The sequence below is a fragment of the Muntiacus reevesi genome, chromosome 6 (assembly GCF_963930625.1).
Source record: "Muntiacus reevesi chromosome 6, mMunRee1.1, whole genome shotgun sequence".
In the NCBI taxonomy this organism is placed as follows: domain Eukaryota; kingdom Metazoa; phylum Chordata; class Mammalia; order Artiodactyla; family Cervidae; genus Muntiacus; species Muntiacus reevesi.
The window spans coordinates 112,829,582-112,846,003 of record NC_089254.1 but is presented as its reverse complement, the minus strand read 5'-3'; the positions used below and the strand labels follow the sequence as shown (position 1 = coordinate 112,846,003).

At 48.2% G+C, this 16,422-nt stretch overlaps 1 protein-coding gene across 4 annotated transcripts in view; it reads left to right on the top strand.

The window, feature by feature from the left end:
* NCAPG2 (non-SMC condensin II complex subunit G2) overlaps positions 1–16,422 on the top strand; it is a 69,566-nt gene that overhangs the window by 28,939 nt on the left and 24,205 nt on the right. For all 4 annotated transcript variants that reach the window (XM_065939629.1, XM_065939628.1, XM_065939630.1 and 1 more), the window contains 4 exons: positions 7,082–7,261; positions 8,625–8,777; positions 12,329–12,551; positions 13,084–13,187. In XM_065939629.1, the coding sequence (XP_065795701.1) occupies positions 7,082–7,261; positions 8,625–8,777; positions 12,329–12,551; positions 13,084–13,187 (660 nt within the window). The remainder of the gene's footprint in view (positions 1–7,081; positions 7,262–8,624; positions 8,778–12,328; positions 12,552–13,083; positions 13,188–16,422) is intronic.

The following is a 16,422-nucleotide window of genomic DNA, read 5'->3' as shown; positions in this document are numbered from 1 at the left end:
TCAGAACTCTCTACCATGAGCCATCCATCTCGGGTGGCCCTACCTCGTATGGCTCATAGTTTCATTGAGTTAGACAAGGCTGTGATCCATGTGATCAGTTTGGATCATTTTCTGTGATTGTGTTTTTCATTCTGTCTGCCCTTTAATGGATAAGTTGAAGAGGCTTTGAAAGCTTCCTGATGGGAGGGACTAGCTGTGGGCAATCTGGGTCTTACTCTGATGGCCATGCTCAGTAAGTCTTTAATCCAATTTTCTGTTGATGGGTGGGGCTGTGTTCCCTCCCTGTAGTTTGTCCTGAGGCCAAACTATGGTAAGGGTAGTGGTGACCTCCTTCAAAAGGACTTATGCCAGCATGTCCTGGGGCTTCCAGGACGGTTGTGTTCAGTGCCCCTGTGGTGTTGGAAAAGACTCTTCAGAGACCCTTGCACTGCAAGGAGATAAAACCAGTCAGTCCTAAAGGAAATCAGTCCTGAATATTCGTTGGAAGGACTGATGCTGCAGTTGAAGCTCCAATACTTTGGCTACGTGATAGGCAGAACTGACTCATTGGAAAAGACCCTGATTCTGGGAAAGACTGAAGGCAGGAGGAGAAGGAGACAACAGAGGATGAGACGGTTGGAGGGCATCACCGACTCAATGGACATGAGCTTATGCAAGCTCTGGGAGATGGTGATGGATAGGGAAGCCTGGTGTGCTGCAGTCCATGGGATCGCAAAGAGTTGGACACGACTGAGCGACTGAACTATACTGACCCCATGGCAGGCCACTGTTGACCCATGCCTCCGTCGGAGGCTCCTGGACACTCACAGGCAAGTGTTGCTCATTCTCTTGTGGGGTCACCACTCCATTCTCCTGGGTCCTAATGCATACAAGGTTTTGTTTGTGCCCTCTGAGAGTCTGTTTCCCCAGTCCTGTGGAAGTTCTGGAGTCAAATCCCACTGGCCTTCCAAGTCAAATTCCCTGGGGGTTGTCAGTTCCTTTGCCCAATCCCCAGGTTGGGGAATCTGTTGTGGGCCCTAGAACTCTTGTAGCAGTGCAAGAACTTCTTTGATATAATTGTTCTCCAGTTTTTGGGTCGTATGCCCCATGGCTGTATGGCGGGGCTAATGGTGACCTCCTGCATGTGGATTTATGCCACATGCCATGCCTCCCAGGTCTGCTGCAGTCAGAGCCCCTGACCCCTCAGCAGACCACTGCAGACCCATGCCTCTGCAGGAAACAAATACTCAAAGGCATGTCTGGCTTCATGGAAGCCCACGAATGCTGGAGTGGGTAGTAGTAAAGATCTTCTTCAGTAGATCTTCCCAACCCAGGAATCAAATCGGGGTCTCATGCATTGCAGGTGGATTCTTTACCAGCTGAGCTACCAGGGAAGTCCTATGTTTTTTTCTTAGTGGAGATGGGTTTATGTTTTTCAAGTAGCAAAACTTGGTCAACAGTCTTATAGAAATGAGATGTCACTGTCAAAACAGATATTTTAGAGATCTTTGAAAATTAAAATTGGCAATAATGGAATCTTGTTTGGGATGAAAATGGATAGGGACAGGCTTGTGTGTGAGCTGAGTACCCTGTGATGGCCTCAGATCCCTTTTGGGAGTGAAGTGAGCGCATCGGGGGAGGTGGTTGTGAACAGAGGCCGTGATAGCTGAGTCTCTGTGGGCCTTGCTTTGCTGTGGATGTCCTTGGGGAGGCAGGTGCCTCTGACCAAATCCTAAAATGTCCTTTATTTTTCTGTGACAGTTTATAGGTCAGCCAGAGAATTTTGTATTCAAAATCATTTTATTCCAGGACTGCCAAAATATTTTGTATGTTTTCTAGCATTGAGGGCTTCTGAAGTTTTAAGGATGATTTTCTTTTCTTTATCTTTTGATTTTTTTTTCTACCACTATAACATGATACTCAGTGTGTTGGTTGCATGTTAGACAAAGGAAATTTTCTTAATAATCTTTTTCTTTTCTTCTTTCCAATGTCCATTTGTTCCTAACTCCTTTTAGGAAGCAGTGCAGTGTCATGGTTAAGTTAATAACAGAGCTGGTTAAGAGCAGGAGTTCTTTCTGTGGAGGACGAGACAATAGTGGTTTTAGGCTGTGGCCACGTGGTCCAGCCACTCCACCTGCCGCTTGGCAGGAAGGCAGCCGATTGGTTTATTCCAATGAAACTGACCTACAGATACTGATATGTGAATTCAATGTGATATTTACATGTTGCAGAATATTATTCATTTTTTCCAACCACTTGGAAGTAAAAAACCATTGTCATGTCCTGTGGGCCACGCAGAGACAGGCATGGGCCTCTCTGGCCTGCTGGGTCAGCGGTGAGCTCATGACCCTCTGGATCAGGGCCTGAGTCGGGGGGAGGGGGGTCTAGGAGGTGAGGGAGGGCTTGATGAAGATGACAGAGGAGGCCCCTGTGCGTGTCTGTGGTCCCTGAAGGGCAGTGGTTCTCTCTGTAGAAGCCGCATTGCCTGTTAAGTGCTGTCGTCCTGGTGGCTGACTGAGTCCCTGTTGTGGGCTGTGTGCCATAAGGTGATTACCTGGAATTATTGTTGAAGCGTAATGCTGTTAGTAATCCATACAGAACAAAAGCTGTGAACCTTGTGAGTTCCTGATGTTCCTTTCTGTTTTTCATTTTGTCTCTCTTCCTTGCTGTTTGTTTTTCTCAAGTGACCTATCGTCTTCACTTTCCATCCTTGCTGTGAAGAAAGGGTTGGCTGGAGGAGGCGGCCGCCTTGGGGTTTCTCTGGTGGTGTGGCGCCGTCCTCCGTGGGCGTCTTCCCTGCCTGCTGCGCTGGTCGTGCTTCTGCATCAGTGGATGGGCTGGGCGCTGGTGGAGTCCCCGCGGCCTCAGCGTGGGCAGCAGGCAGGCTGGCCCCCCGGGCAGGGGTGGAGGGTGTCCTGCCGCACGCGCTCCGCTCTTGCTGCCTGTGCAGCTTGCAGAGCTTCTGCCTGCTCTCCGTGTGCCTGCTCCCTCAGCGTCGGTCTCCACTCTTCCCAGCAGCTTGTTCACTCCCACGCCGCCCGCCCCGCGGTGTCTGCCAAGGCCTGGCCCCGGCTCGGCTGGTCTGAGCTCTGTGGGCACAGTGCTGCCCGCTCACAGCCCTGCTCTGGGGGAGCGGACTCCTCCCACCCCCACCCCCGCCCTCGTGTTTGCAGCACTGCCTGCTCTGGCTCTCGTCATCCGGGAGGAGAGGAGGAAGGAAGTGCTTACTCATCCGAGTTCAGCCTTTTTCTGGTCTAATTATGCAGTGAGGATTATTTTTGCTTTTAAACTTTGGAGTGGAGAGTTCTGCATATAGCAGTAGAGGGCCTTGTGCAGGGGACCCCTGTGCCCTCAGATGGTGCTGGCGGTGCTGACCCGGCCCACTTGGTTTCTTCTCCGGTTTTACGCAGATCTGAGCCACAAAGCATTTCAGCTCTTAAGTACTTCAGTGAATGTTTGTTACTCAGTCATGTCCAACTATTTTCGACTCTAATAGCTTCTGGTGAATGATGTTGGGTCGTGATCTCCAAAGATTTAACTTTGCGAACAGGGAGCAGACTTGATCACTCAAGAGCATTTGTGTAGCAGAATTTTATTAGAGTGAAAAAGGGCAGAGAAAGCCTCTGACACAAATATCAGAAGGGGGACCGAGAGTGCCCCTCGAGCTAGTCTAAGCAAGGCCTCACATACTCTAACCAGACCCACTCCCATAACTACATCTTAAATTAACAAGATTAGAATTAACAATACAAAGGTCTTACCAGATCCACTCCCACAAGTCTTAAGATAACAAGATTAGTCAGAAGGTTCTTGTTAAAAAGGAGAAGCATGTCCTCAAACAAGATACATTGTTGTTACATAATCCTTAGTATATAAGGGCTCCATCACTTCATGGCAAATAGATGGGGAAACAATGGAAACAGTGGCTGACTTTATTTTTCTGGGCTCCAAAATCACTGCAGATGGTGACTGCAGCCATAATATTAAAAGACGCTTACTCTTTGGAAGGAAAGTTATGACCAACCTAGACAGCATATTAAAAAGCAGTGACATTTCTTGGCCAACAAAGGTCTGTCTAGTCAAGGCTATGGTTTTTCCAAGTCATGTATGGATCTGAGAGTCGGACTATAAGGAAAGCTGAGTGCCGAAGAACTGATGCTTTTGAACTGTGGTGTTGGAGAAGACTCTTGAGAGTCCCTTGGACTGCAAGGAGATCCAACCAGTCCATCCTAAAGGAAATCAGTCCTGAATTCATTTGAAGGACTGATGCTGAAGCTGAAACTCCAAAACTTTGGCCACCTGATGTGAAGAACTGAGTCATCAGACAAGACCCTGATGCTGGGAAAGACTGAAGGCAGGAAAAGGGGACGACAGAGGATGAGATGGTTGGATGGCATCCCCGACTCGATGGACATGAGTTTGAGCAAGCTCTGGGAGACAGTGAAGGACAGGGAAGCCAGGCATGCTGCAGTCCATAGGGTCGCAAAGAGTCAGACACAACTGAACAACTGAACTGACCGAATGCTTACTACAGAGCTTAAGATGAGTTGCTTTGTTGTGTGATCATTAGCTCTTACGTGACAGAGACAAAGCACAAAGACGAAAGTTTGTCCTTTTCTCCTCCTTGAGAGCCCCAGATCCCTTTCTCCTCCTCCAGGGCCCTGGACCCCTTCCTCCTTGAGGGCCCTGGATTCCTTATCAACCTGCCTAAGATTAGCTCTCTCAACCCCATGGACTGTAGCCCACTAATCTCCTCTGTCCATGGGATTCTCCAGGCAAGAGTACTGGAGTGGGTAGCCATTATCTTCTCCAGGGGATCTTCCTGACTCAGGGATTGAACCCAGGTCTCCTGCACTGCAGGCAGATTCTTTACCATCTGAGCCACCAGGGAAGCCACTTTACTTCAGTAGGTGTCCTTAAAAGACAGGGTCTCTTTTTTTAAAAACATAATCCTACCGTTGGCACAACTCAAGTAAGATGAATTGTGATTCCTTGATTTGATCAGATATTCAAGGCATTGTTTTTCAACGACATTTCAGTGATTTTTTCCCCCAGTTTTGTTTGAATCCGTGTCCGGGCGAAACCTACATTGTGACTGGCTGGTGTGTTCATCTCTTGGACAACCAGCTTCTGCTCCAGCAGTCACGCCGTCTCCCTCTCTCTTTGTTTTTCTTCTTTTTTGCTGGCTTCTGTTGTTGAGGAAACACAGCTATTTTCTCATTTCCCATATAACCTGTCCTACTTGTCATTCATATGTTCCTCTGCCTTTAAATTTCCTGTAAGTTGGTTAAATATGGAGTAGGTTAGGGTCATGCCTCCTCTGTTAGGTGCTCGGTGGGGTCCATGTATGTGGATCAGGGGTGCATAACCTCCGGTCCCCACCTATGTTGTTGGCCGCCACCTTGCCCACTGCTTGGACAGTTGATCACAAGGGGGTTCACTGTTTTCTGGGCTTAGTGTGTTACGGCATTGTGGAAGTTCGTGAGAGTGGTTAATACTCTGTGTTTCTCAAGAATTACCAAAGTCCCTGTGTGTCCCTCTGTGGGCAGTGTGGTGTTGGAGGCCCTGCAATCAGCAGAGTCACAGGCAGGGTTGGCATGCAAGGCACCACATGTGTCTCGATCAGTTCAGTTCAGTCACTTGGTCGTGTCCGACTGTTTGCCACCACATGGACTGCAGCACGCCAGGCCTCCCTGTCCATCACCAGCTCCCAGAGCTTGCTCAAACTCACATCCATTGAGTTGGTGATGCCTTCCAACCACCTCATCCTCTGTCATCCCCTTCTCCTCCTGCCCTCAATCTTTCCCAGCATCAGGGTCTTTTCTAGTGAATCAGTTCTTTGCATCAGGTGGCCACAGTATTGGAGCTTCAGCTTCAGCATCAGTCCTTCCAATGAATATTCAGAACTGATTTCCTTAGGATGGACTGGTTGGATCTCCTTGCAGTCCAAGGGACTCTTAAGAGTCTCCTCCAACACCATAGTTCAAAAGCATCAATTCTTTGGTGCTCAGCTATTTTTATGGTCCAAATCCATACATGACTACTTGAAAAACTATAGCTTTGACGAGATAGAACCTTGTTGGTAAAGTAATGTCTTTGCTTTTTAATATTCTGTCTAGGTTTGTCATAACTTTTCTTTCAAGGAGCAAGTGTCTTTTAATTTCATGGCTGCAGTCACCATCTCCCATGATTTTGGAGCTTAAGAAAATAAAGTCTGTCACTGTTACCGTTGTTTCCCCATCTATTCGGCGTTAAGTGATGGGACTGGATACCATGATGTTAGTTTTTTGAATGTTGAGTTTTGAGCCAGCTTTTTCACTTTCCTGTTTCACTTTCACCTTCATCAAGAGGCTCTTTTGTTCCTCTTCACTTTCTTCCATAATGGTTGTGTCATCTGTATATCTGAGTTTATGGATTTTTCTCCCGGCAATCTTGATTCCAGCTTGTGCTTCATCCAGTCCAGCATTTCTCATGATGTACTCTGCATATAAGTTAAATAAGCAGGGTGACAGTATACAGTCTTGATGTATTCCTGTCTAGATGGTTTTCTGTAAACACTCGACTACAGGAAGCACACGTGACTGGAGGTCCCCAGGTGTGTGTGTGTGACTGCGGGAATGACACATGACTGGAGGTCCCTGGGTTTGCCTGTGTGACTCTGGGAATGGCACGTGACTGGAGGTCCCTGGGTTTGCCTGTGTGACTGTGCAGGAATGGCTTGTGACTGTAGGTCCCCGGGTGTGTGTGTGTGACTGTGGGAATGGCACGTGACTGGAGGTCCCCGGGTGTGTGTGTGTGACTGCAGAAACGACATGTGACTGGAGGTCCCTGGGTTTGCCTGTGTGACTGTGCAGGAATGGCTTGTGACTGGAGGTCCCTGGGTGTTTGTGTGTGACTACAGAAATGGCACGTGACTGGAGGTCCCCGGGTGTGTGTGTGTGACTGTGGGAATGACATGTGACTGGAGGTCCCCAGGTCTGCGTGTCTCTGGACTTGACATGGCTGTTGGGTTGTGACTGTCATTGTGCCTACAAGTAAAACCAATGTGGAAAAAAGTGAACTAATTTAAGATAATTCAGCCTTTTTCCCTTTTTACTTATAGAGCCTTTTAGAAGATCCTTACCCGATGGTCCGTTCCGCAGGGATCCTTGGTGTTTGTAAAATAACCTCCAAATACTGGGAGATGATGCCTCCGACCATTCTTATTGATCTCCTCAAGAAGGTAACCGAGGAGCTGGCATTTGATTTGAGCTCTGCTGATGTGCGCTGTTCTGTCTTTAAGGTAAGCTTTTAAATTATATAAGGAGTATCTGTTTATTATAGAATAGTTCTAACTTATAGAGAAAGAAAAATTTAAAAATCACCCAAGCCCTACTCCATAAGTATAGCATTATTCACATTTTTGTTGTATATCCAAAGTCACTTGTGAAGAAAACAGAATAAAAGGGCTACCCAAAAAAGAAGTCTACTTGAAATAATACTAGTTTGTCATGTATGTTAGCGGAGGGGGCATAGTGTTTTAGAACAGGAGCTGCATGTATTTAAAATTTTGTAATGTTATTATATATCAGAATGAATTTTTTGTATACTGTACGTACTTTGCACAAGAACCTACAAGAACATTCTTTGTCCATCACCCATTTCAGCAGTTCTCAGAACACATCCACACTTGTTTCATTGTAGCTGTTTTTGTCATCTCTCACACACAGTTACTTTGAAGCAAACCCGGGACATTTATCAGCTTATCTGTAATCATTTCAGTGTGATGTTTAAAATACATAGTCTTTTAGCAATGTCCTTGGTAGGTCCTCCTGGAGAAGGAAATAGCAACCCACTCCAGTATTCTTGCCTGGAAAATCCCATGGACAGAGGATCCTGGCAGGTTACAGTCCATGGGATCGCAAAGAGTCGGACATGACTGAGTGACGTCATTTTCACTTTGGTAAGTTCTGTGCTTAAGACTCTGTGCTTTCACTGCAGGGGGTGCGGGTTTCATCCCGGGTTCGGGAAGTAAGATCCCACATGCTGTGCGAACAGCCAAAAAAATAAATAAAAAATAAAGTCTCTTAAAAATACACATCTTTTTCCTAAAAACTGGAAAGAGAACGTGGTGCAGCGTGTCAGCATTCCAGACATGTGTCTGGTCTGAGCCTGGGCCGCTCCCTCAGATGCCTGTCTGAGGTGTGGGGACGGCCGTGGGGGAGCACGGGTCTGACATATGGGGGGCGCTGTGCCCCCCGTTTCCGTGCAGCATTGAGTCAGGACATACAGGGGAGCAGTGGGCTGTGAGGAGGACTGGAAGGACTCGGACTCTGGCTTTGGGACCTCCCACCAGAGCCACCTGTTTCTTTCAACTCCAGTAAAACCCTTTAACGTTTAGCTTGGAAAGCTCTGGAAATTATTTCATAACTGCTTCAGTCTTGGTTGAATGAAGCAATGGATGAATTGACTATCAAGCACTGAAACCAGATTAATTCATTCAGTGAATGTTTTTCTATGAAATTGTGTTGGCAAAAGTATTATTTTCTGTGGGTATATTTGTTTTACTGATGATTTTAGTAAAGAGAGAACGGAATTTTTCTTACCTGAACTTTTCCTTGTTTATGTTCCAATTTTGAACTGTTTGTCTTTCTTGTTTCTCGTAGTGTCTGCCGATAATTTTGGATAATAAATTGAGCCACCCGTTATTAGAACAGCTTTTGCCAGCATTAAAATACTGTCTCCATGACAATTCGGAGAAAGTGAGGGTGGCTTTTGTTGATATGCTGCTGAAAGTTAAGGCTGTGAGGGCTGCTAAGGTAAGGTGACTAGAGGTTTGTTATTTAGTACATGAAATAAATAAGTTTATTTATTTTTATCAACAAAAGGACAAAGCAGTTTTGGTTCCAAGAGTTTCAGTGACCACATTTTAAACTGATGTCTGGGATATTCTACCAGTTGTGTCATAAAATATAATTTGTTTTGTCACTGTGTGCTTTCTTTTTGAAAGACATTAATGTAAGCAATCCCCACCTTAAATTATAGTTTTATCATATACCTGAAAATTTTTGTCACAATATTTAAATGCTTGGCACACAGTAAGCACTTAAAATATTACTTGAGCATGTAGAATATGAGATCCCCATCCTCTGACATCTTACAGAAGGAAGGAGTGTTGATTTGTGTGCATTTTGGTGTAAACCCCTGAGGTGAGAGTATTTTCTCTTAAGTCTAGTTCTGTTCAGCTTTTGGCTACAAATGTCACTTACGATGTTGCTAACTGCATTACTATTTGGTAACAGAGTTTTCTTCCCCTGCACAAGAATTCTCTGAAGTGTACTTTAAGGTGGTCTTTTGTCGGGGCTCGGGGTTTGGGACCAAGCTGACACGTCTGTCGGTTGGGGGTGAGTGCCCAGCCCTGGGGCGTGTGCATGCCGTGAACTGCTGCCACGTGGCCATGACGAGGGCAAAGGCCACTCAGTTAGACAGAGGGAGTGCAGATGAGTCGTGGGGTGCTGCCGGCTCTGAGAACAGGGACACGCCTGTGTATTTGCTTAGAGCCGCTTCACATATATCCCTGGAGGAAAACAGGAAGTGGACACCCGTTTCTGAGGCGAGGGGAGGGGATTGGGTGTCTGGAGATGGGGTGCTGGGGAGGACTTGCCCCTCCCAAGGATGCACATTATTTTATGCTTTTCGAATTCTGAACTGAGTTTTTTTAATGAGAAAGGGCTATTTTGTGTGGCTTCCGTGGTCTCACTGCCTTGGTGTGTGGTCTGTTTCCGGACTGTGCCTGTCCATCCTCGGCCAGGGCCACAGCCCGAGCTCCTGCAGATCTGCGGACCGTCCTGGTGTGTGTGCCCTCCGGCTCTTCCTTCAGAGTTCCTGGTGCTCTGGGCTTTTGTATTTGTGTATGGAGTCTAGGATCAGGTTGTTGGTTCAACAGAAAGGCTGTCTGCAGTGTCAACTGGATTGTTGTAACAGCCTATTGAAAGTGTGGTTCTGAGTCTGAAGTGGGAGTTGTGGTATAGTGTTTTGTTTGAAGTGAACATCCGTTTGCAAAGGACCACTGAGGGGACGGCTGGTGAGACGGCAGAGATGTCCTGAGCCCCCAGGAGAGCAGGGGAGGGGCCAGGTGAGGCCTGGACAACATGTCTCTGCCCAGAGAGTCTGGGGTCTGGGGAAGGAGGAGGAGCAGAGGAGGAAGCATAATGCTTTAGTGAGACGCTTCTTGTATCTTAATGTTTAGCTTGCCCAAGCAAGGCGGAGGGTGATTTTGCTGTCAGACCTCTGGAAGGTTTTGTTACGGGCACACAAGCCAGTTCTCTGAAAATTCAAGTCACAGATGGACAGGCCGGTGGAGAGGTACCTAGGAGGAGCGGGTGGGTGTCCGTCGGCCCAGTTGGAGCGCACGTGCACAGGCGACACAGGCAGGGCCCGTGCTGTCAGCATGCCGCCCTGGCCCTGTGTACAGTGAGGGGCGTCCTGCCTTCACGGCCCGTGAGCCCTGGAGGGGCTGCCCCGGAGGGCCAGGCAGAGGCTCTGGGCACAGACGCTGAAAGGTGGTGGGTAATTAACGCTGATTAGACTGTCAGGTCCTGAGGCCCCAGGCAGTCACCGCTTAGTTAATTAGGCTTCTGTCTGTGTTTTCCATCCTCAGGGCTGGTGATTTCAAGTTGTTTACTGTTTGTTTTGAAATTCTGCAGTTTTTATGTTGTATACCTGAGATTTAGGCCAAATCAACAGTATACTAATATTGAAATATCTTTATTAAAAAACCAATTTGGGATTTCTTAATATGCAATTATTTTTAACTTTAGAAATAAAACACCGGTTAGCAATTTTGTTTACACTCTTGTCTGCTGTTAATGTCACCTGTGGGTAATATGTTTGGATAAAAATAAAACCTCAGGTAAGTGAAGAACCTTGAATTAATCCGAATTGTTCTGTTTTATTTCAGGAAAAGTAAATCAAAGAAAAATAGGTTAAAATGGGGCTTTTCTGGAAAGGCAGATTTGCAGGGACTGTTTGTTGCAAGAATCACCCAGCCCTGGAACCTTGGCATTCGGTGTTTGTGCCAGCTGCTTGTGTCCGTTCAAGGTGGTCTGGTCTCCACGAGTGTGCAGGAACCAGCCCTTTCAGTGTGAAGACCCTCTCTTTTCAGCGCTGCCCCGTGGTCAGGGTTTCCTGGGTGTCTTGGTTGGTTTCAGCAGGTCTGGGTGAACTCTGCGGTCCTGAGGCTGAAGGGCCCTGCTCTCCCGAGCACCCGGCTTCCCTCTTCGCATCTGGTGCTGTGCCAGCTGCTCTGGGTTGACACTCTGCTGATGGCGTGGCTGTCGGGCAGCTCCTGTCTTTCCTGCAGTAACTTTCAGAAATACCAAGTGTGTGCATGGAAGTACCCCAGGGGCGTGTGGGGAGTGGTGGTAGGGTTGATGCTCAGACATCCCCTCCAGGGGAGGTGGAGTGTGTCCGTCTGGAAGTGCAGGGTCCTCGGGCCTGCAGGATGCACTGAGGTGTTGCGGGAGTGTGGAAGCACTGGGCAGGCAGCGCGTGGAAGCCGGCCCCTGGAGAGGGGCCTTTGTGTTTATGGCTTGGAAACGACCTGAAGATACGTGCTGATGAGGAAGATTCACCGAAAGTCCTGGAAAGGGGACTGTCATGGGAGCCAGGTCCTTGAGAATCGTCCGTGTCTCTATGCTGCTCCCGTTACACAGATGAGTGTGCCTGCACAAGTGACAGACGGGCTCTGACCGCCGCCATGCCCACTTCCCATCCAACTCTGTCTTATGTCTATTATTCTGCGGGGTTTCCCGTTGTTTTAAACTGCTTGTCGAGGAGTTTGGCCCTTTTCTGTGGGCGGTGGACAACTTTGATGCTTTTGAGCTGAGGGCAGCAGGCAGTTCTGTGTGCGTGTGTGTGCAGCAGCTGTAGGTGGTGGAGGAGGCACGTGGCCACCCGGTCAGCACTCGGGAGACAGCAGGAGGGGTTGCCCGCGGGCTGCCTGTGTCTGAGGCGGGAGACCAGGTGCTCGCTTAGCTTTCTGTGCCAAACCTGGTGCACATGTTTGAATCCACGTTTCACGTTAATGGCCCCAAAGTTGTGTTGTTTCAGGAAACTTTAAAATTATTAGGCTGATAATCATAACTGTCATTTGGGAGTCCACTGCCGCCCTGTTGGATTACAATCAGGCCCGGCAGTCTCATGCTTAGCTGCCATGCATGTCAGTCTCCTTCAGACATGGGCTTGATTTCTCTGCAGAAGAGTCCCAGGTCCTGGTGGAGTCATTTGAAATGAGTTTTCTAGAATATGAAAATTAGCTCCTTTTTGATTGTGATCTTGCTTTTCTTTTGCACGTGTGCCGTGTACACAGTTTTGGAAAATATGCCCCATGGAGCACATTCTGGCCCGTCTGGAGTCGGACTCCCGACCGGTGTGCCGGCGCCTGGTGGGTCTCATCTTCAACTCCTTCCTGCCGGTGAACCAGCCCGAGGCCGTGTGGTGCGAGCGCTGCGTGGCGCTGCTGCAGATGAATCACGCGGCCGCGCGCAGGTTCTACCAGTACGCGCACGAGCACACGGCCTGCACCAACATAGGTACGCGCGGCCCTGCCCTGCGCCCCGCCCCCACGCCCCAGGACCCCCACCCCCTGCATCCTTGCCCCCACACCCCAGGCCGCACCCCATTCCCCCACACCCCGCACCCCCACAGCCTGCACCCCCAGGCCCCATCCCACATCGCCCCCTATGCCCCACCCCCACACCCCACGCCGTGTATACCCCATACTGTGTGCCCAAACACCCCCACACCCTGCCCTCCCCCACACCCTGTGCCCCTGCCCCTATGCCCCCAGGCGCCCCCCACACACACCCCCCCAAGGTCCAGTGCTCCCGCCCCGCCGTGCCCGGCCCCTCACCCCAGCGCCTCGTCCGGTTCCCGCCTGCCCCACGTGTTCGCCTCACGCCCAGCGCAGTTTGGGCCATGACTGAGAACATACAGTGTACACACACATACCAGTGCAGTTCTTAATGAGGTCCCATAAAATAACACTGTAATTATTTGGGGTTATAATTTCACTGTTAGAAAATTTTGTTAAAGAAACACATGTGATTGTCTTATGCATTTTAGCAAAACTGATCCACGTGATCCGCCATTGCCTGAACGCCTGCATCCGGAGAGCCCTGACTGCCTGCAGGGAGGACGCGGAGGAGCCAGGGAAGGAGAACTCCAGCGTGAGTCTGACGCGGGCACCCGGCGCCTGCTCGGGGTGCAGCCCAGGCGGGCGGCTCCCCATGCTTAGTGGGACGGGTGGCAAGGCGGAGGCGCTGCTTCCACGAAATGTTACCTTGGCAGTGTTTTATTTTTCACTTATTCCTTTAGTTCTGATACACCAACTAATTATTTTAGAGAATCACAAGTAATTTTTTGGAGCAACTTCCTGTGTGTTCTTTGTAGCTCACTGTGGAGTCTAAGTAGGATCTAATACAAAGGAAACATTATGACTGGTCACACCCTTTTCCCAGTTTTCTTTACCATAGGCGTGTGTGTATTTTAATGAGACGGGGGTGGCACACCTGGATGGGCCTGTTAGTCACCGTGTTTTACGCTAGATGGGTGGTGGGGCCCCTAAGGGTTTGTTCACTGCTCCTGCCCTAAGATTCCACTAGAAACGTGGTCAGGTTAAATTTCAGGATACAAGCTTTATTGAGAATTGTTTAAAGTAATTTATCCAGGAGACTGTGTAACTGATATTTCTTCAGAATCTGAAGTTATCAATTATATCATTAAAAAAGGAACATTTAAGACTTAGATGCTTATTACTTACAAACAGTATCTTAAGCTTATAAATAAACTGTCATGCTTATGTACCTCTAAAGCAGGGTCCCCGGCCAGACTGGCCTGTCTGTGGCGTGTAAGGAGCCAGCCAGGCTGCACGGCGGGAAGTGGGCGTCGGGTGCTTACATGTGCTCCCCATTGCTGGCATCACTGCCTGAGTGCCCCGTCCTGCAGCTCATCAGCGGCACGAGACTCTTAATCGGAGTGTGAGCCCGACTGACGTGTGCGTGCGAGGGCCCCAGGTTGCTCGCTCCTCAGGAGAATCTGACGCCTGATGAGCTGCGGCCGAGGCTGTGATGCTAGCGCTGGGGGACAGCTGCAGATTCGGTGTCAGTAGCTGGCGTTTGGCTGCACAGAGACCATAGTGAACAACTGCTTGCAGACGCATGTCAAAACCTCATCAAGTGAGTGGCAAGTGACAGTTAAGCTGCATCTGGTGGCAGGCTTTAAGTCAGAATCGCACACTTATTTTAGTCCATGCCTGGCCTGCCCATTATTTTACTCACCACTTCTGTCCGTGCCTCTTTCTCGTTGTGCCCAGTTTTGGTAAGCCCATAAGCTTACTCCAGCCAAAATGAGTACAAAGCCAAATGTCACAGAGCTGCTGTGAAAATGGGGAAAGGCCCCATGGTGAGAGAGCAGAAGGCTCTAAGACTGCCAACAAAAGGAAATGTGCCTTTAAAAGAACATACCGAGTCCTACTTAAGTCACGAGTTCACAGCAACAGGTGATTCACATTTTCCAAGCCTGCTTTGTATAATATGTGGCGACCAGCTATCCAATGAAGCCAGGAAACCATCAAAACTGCCTCACCACATGGAGAACAAGCACCCTGCATTAAAGACAAGCTTTTGAAGTTTTTCAAAAGGAAAAAACGTGAACATGAAGAACAGAAGCAGTTACTGAAGGGCTACCACTTGATCAAATGTGTCTGCACTGAGAGTATCATTCTTACTGGCTAACTGCATTGCTAAGCTTAAGATGCCCTTTACTATTGGTGAAGAGTTGATCTTGCTCTCTGCTAAGGCCATTTGTTGTGAACTTTAGGAGACACTGTAGTTCAGAAGGTGGCATGTGGTCCTCTTTTGGCTAGCACCATAACTAGATGAAGGATGAAACAGGATAGTGAGGCACAGCATTAGAGAGGATTCAATCACCGTGGTGTGCAGTCTAGGTTGATGAGCCTGCTGACGTCAGTAAGGCAGCAGTGCTTGTTTTCCGTGACCTTTTTCAGGATGATGTGCATGAGGCCATGTACTCTTCTGTTGCCAACCAACACCACAGCTGCAGAACTATTCAAGTCTTTGAATGACTACATGCCAGGGAAATTGAACTGGTCATTTTGTGTGGGCGTATATATGGATGGAACAGCTGCCAAGACTGGGCGGCCTTCTGGTTTCACTGCTTGGGTCAGAGAGGTCGCTTTTGAGTGTGTTTGCGCACGATGTCATCCATAGAGAAATGCTGGCCAGCTGAGAAATGGCACCTGAGCTTCACGTTGCAAGGCATGATTAAAATTACCAACCACATTTAAGTCCATGCTTTTAACTCACATCTGCACAGGTTTGTGAGGAAATGGATGCAGAGCACACATGTCTTCTCTTATACACAGAAGTGAGATGGCTTTCGAAAGGTAGATCTCTGGCCAGAGTTTTTGAGTTATAAGAGCTGCTCCAGAGATTTCTTTTAGAAAAATAGTCATGGCTGGCAGCACATTTTAGCGACGCAGAATGGGTCGCAAAACTTGCTTCCTTTTGTGACGTAGTCAGCATGCTCAGTGAACTCAATCTCTCGCTTCAGGGAGAACGGCAGCTGTGCTCCAGTCAGAAGATAAAGTGGCTATATTCAAAGGCTAACAAACTGTGAGGGCCGTGAGTGAGCACTTGGGTTTTTGACATTAGCAGAGATTCTGAAAAAGACTGAGCCGGGTTGTCTTTCTTGGTTCACATACTGTTGAAGCCTCACTTGGAGAATTTTGAGCATTACTTTGATAGCGTGTGAGAGGAGTGCAATTGTACAGTAGTTTGAACATGTCCAGTCTACTCCATAATCCCATTTTGGTTGCTGTCACTGGAAAACCCTGCTTCATAAAGATAGGATGTTAGAAGTGGGCCTTAGGAAGCATCACTGCAAACAAAGCTAGTGGAGGTGATGGAATTCCAGTTGAGCTATTTCAGTTCCTAAAAGATGATGCTGTGAAAGTGCTGCACTCAATATGCCAGCAAATTTGGAAAACTCAGCGGTGGCCACAGGATGGGAAAAGATCAGTTTTCATTCCAATCCCAAAGAAAGGCAATGCCAAAGAATGTTCAAACTACTACTGTACAATTGCACTCCTCTCACACACTAGTAAAGTAATGCTCAAAATTCTCCAAGCGAGGCTTCAACAGTACGTGAACCGAGAACTTCCAGATGTTCAAGCTGCATTTAGAAAAGTCAGAGGAACCAGAGATCAAATTTCCAACCTCGTTGGATCATAGAAAAATCAAGAGAGTTAAAGAAAAACAGCTCCTTTTGCTTTATTGACTACACCAAAGCCTTTGACTGTGTGGATCACAGCAAACTGGAAAATTTTTAAAGAGATGGGAATACCAGACCACCTTACCTGCCTCCTGAGAAATCTGTATCTAG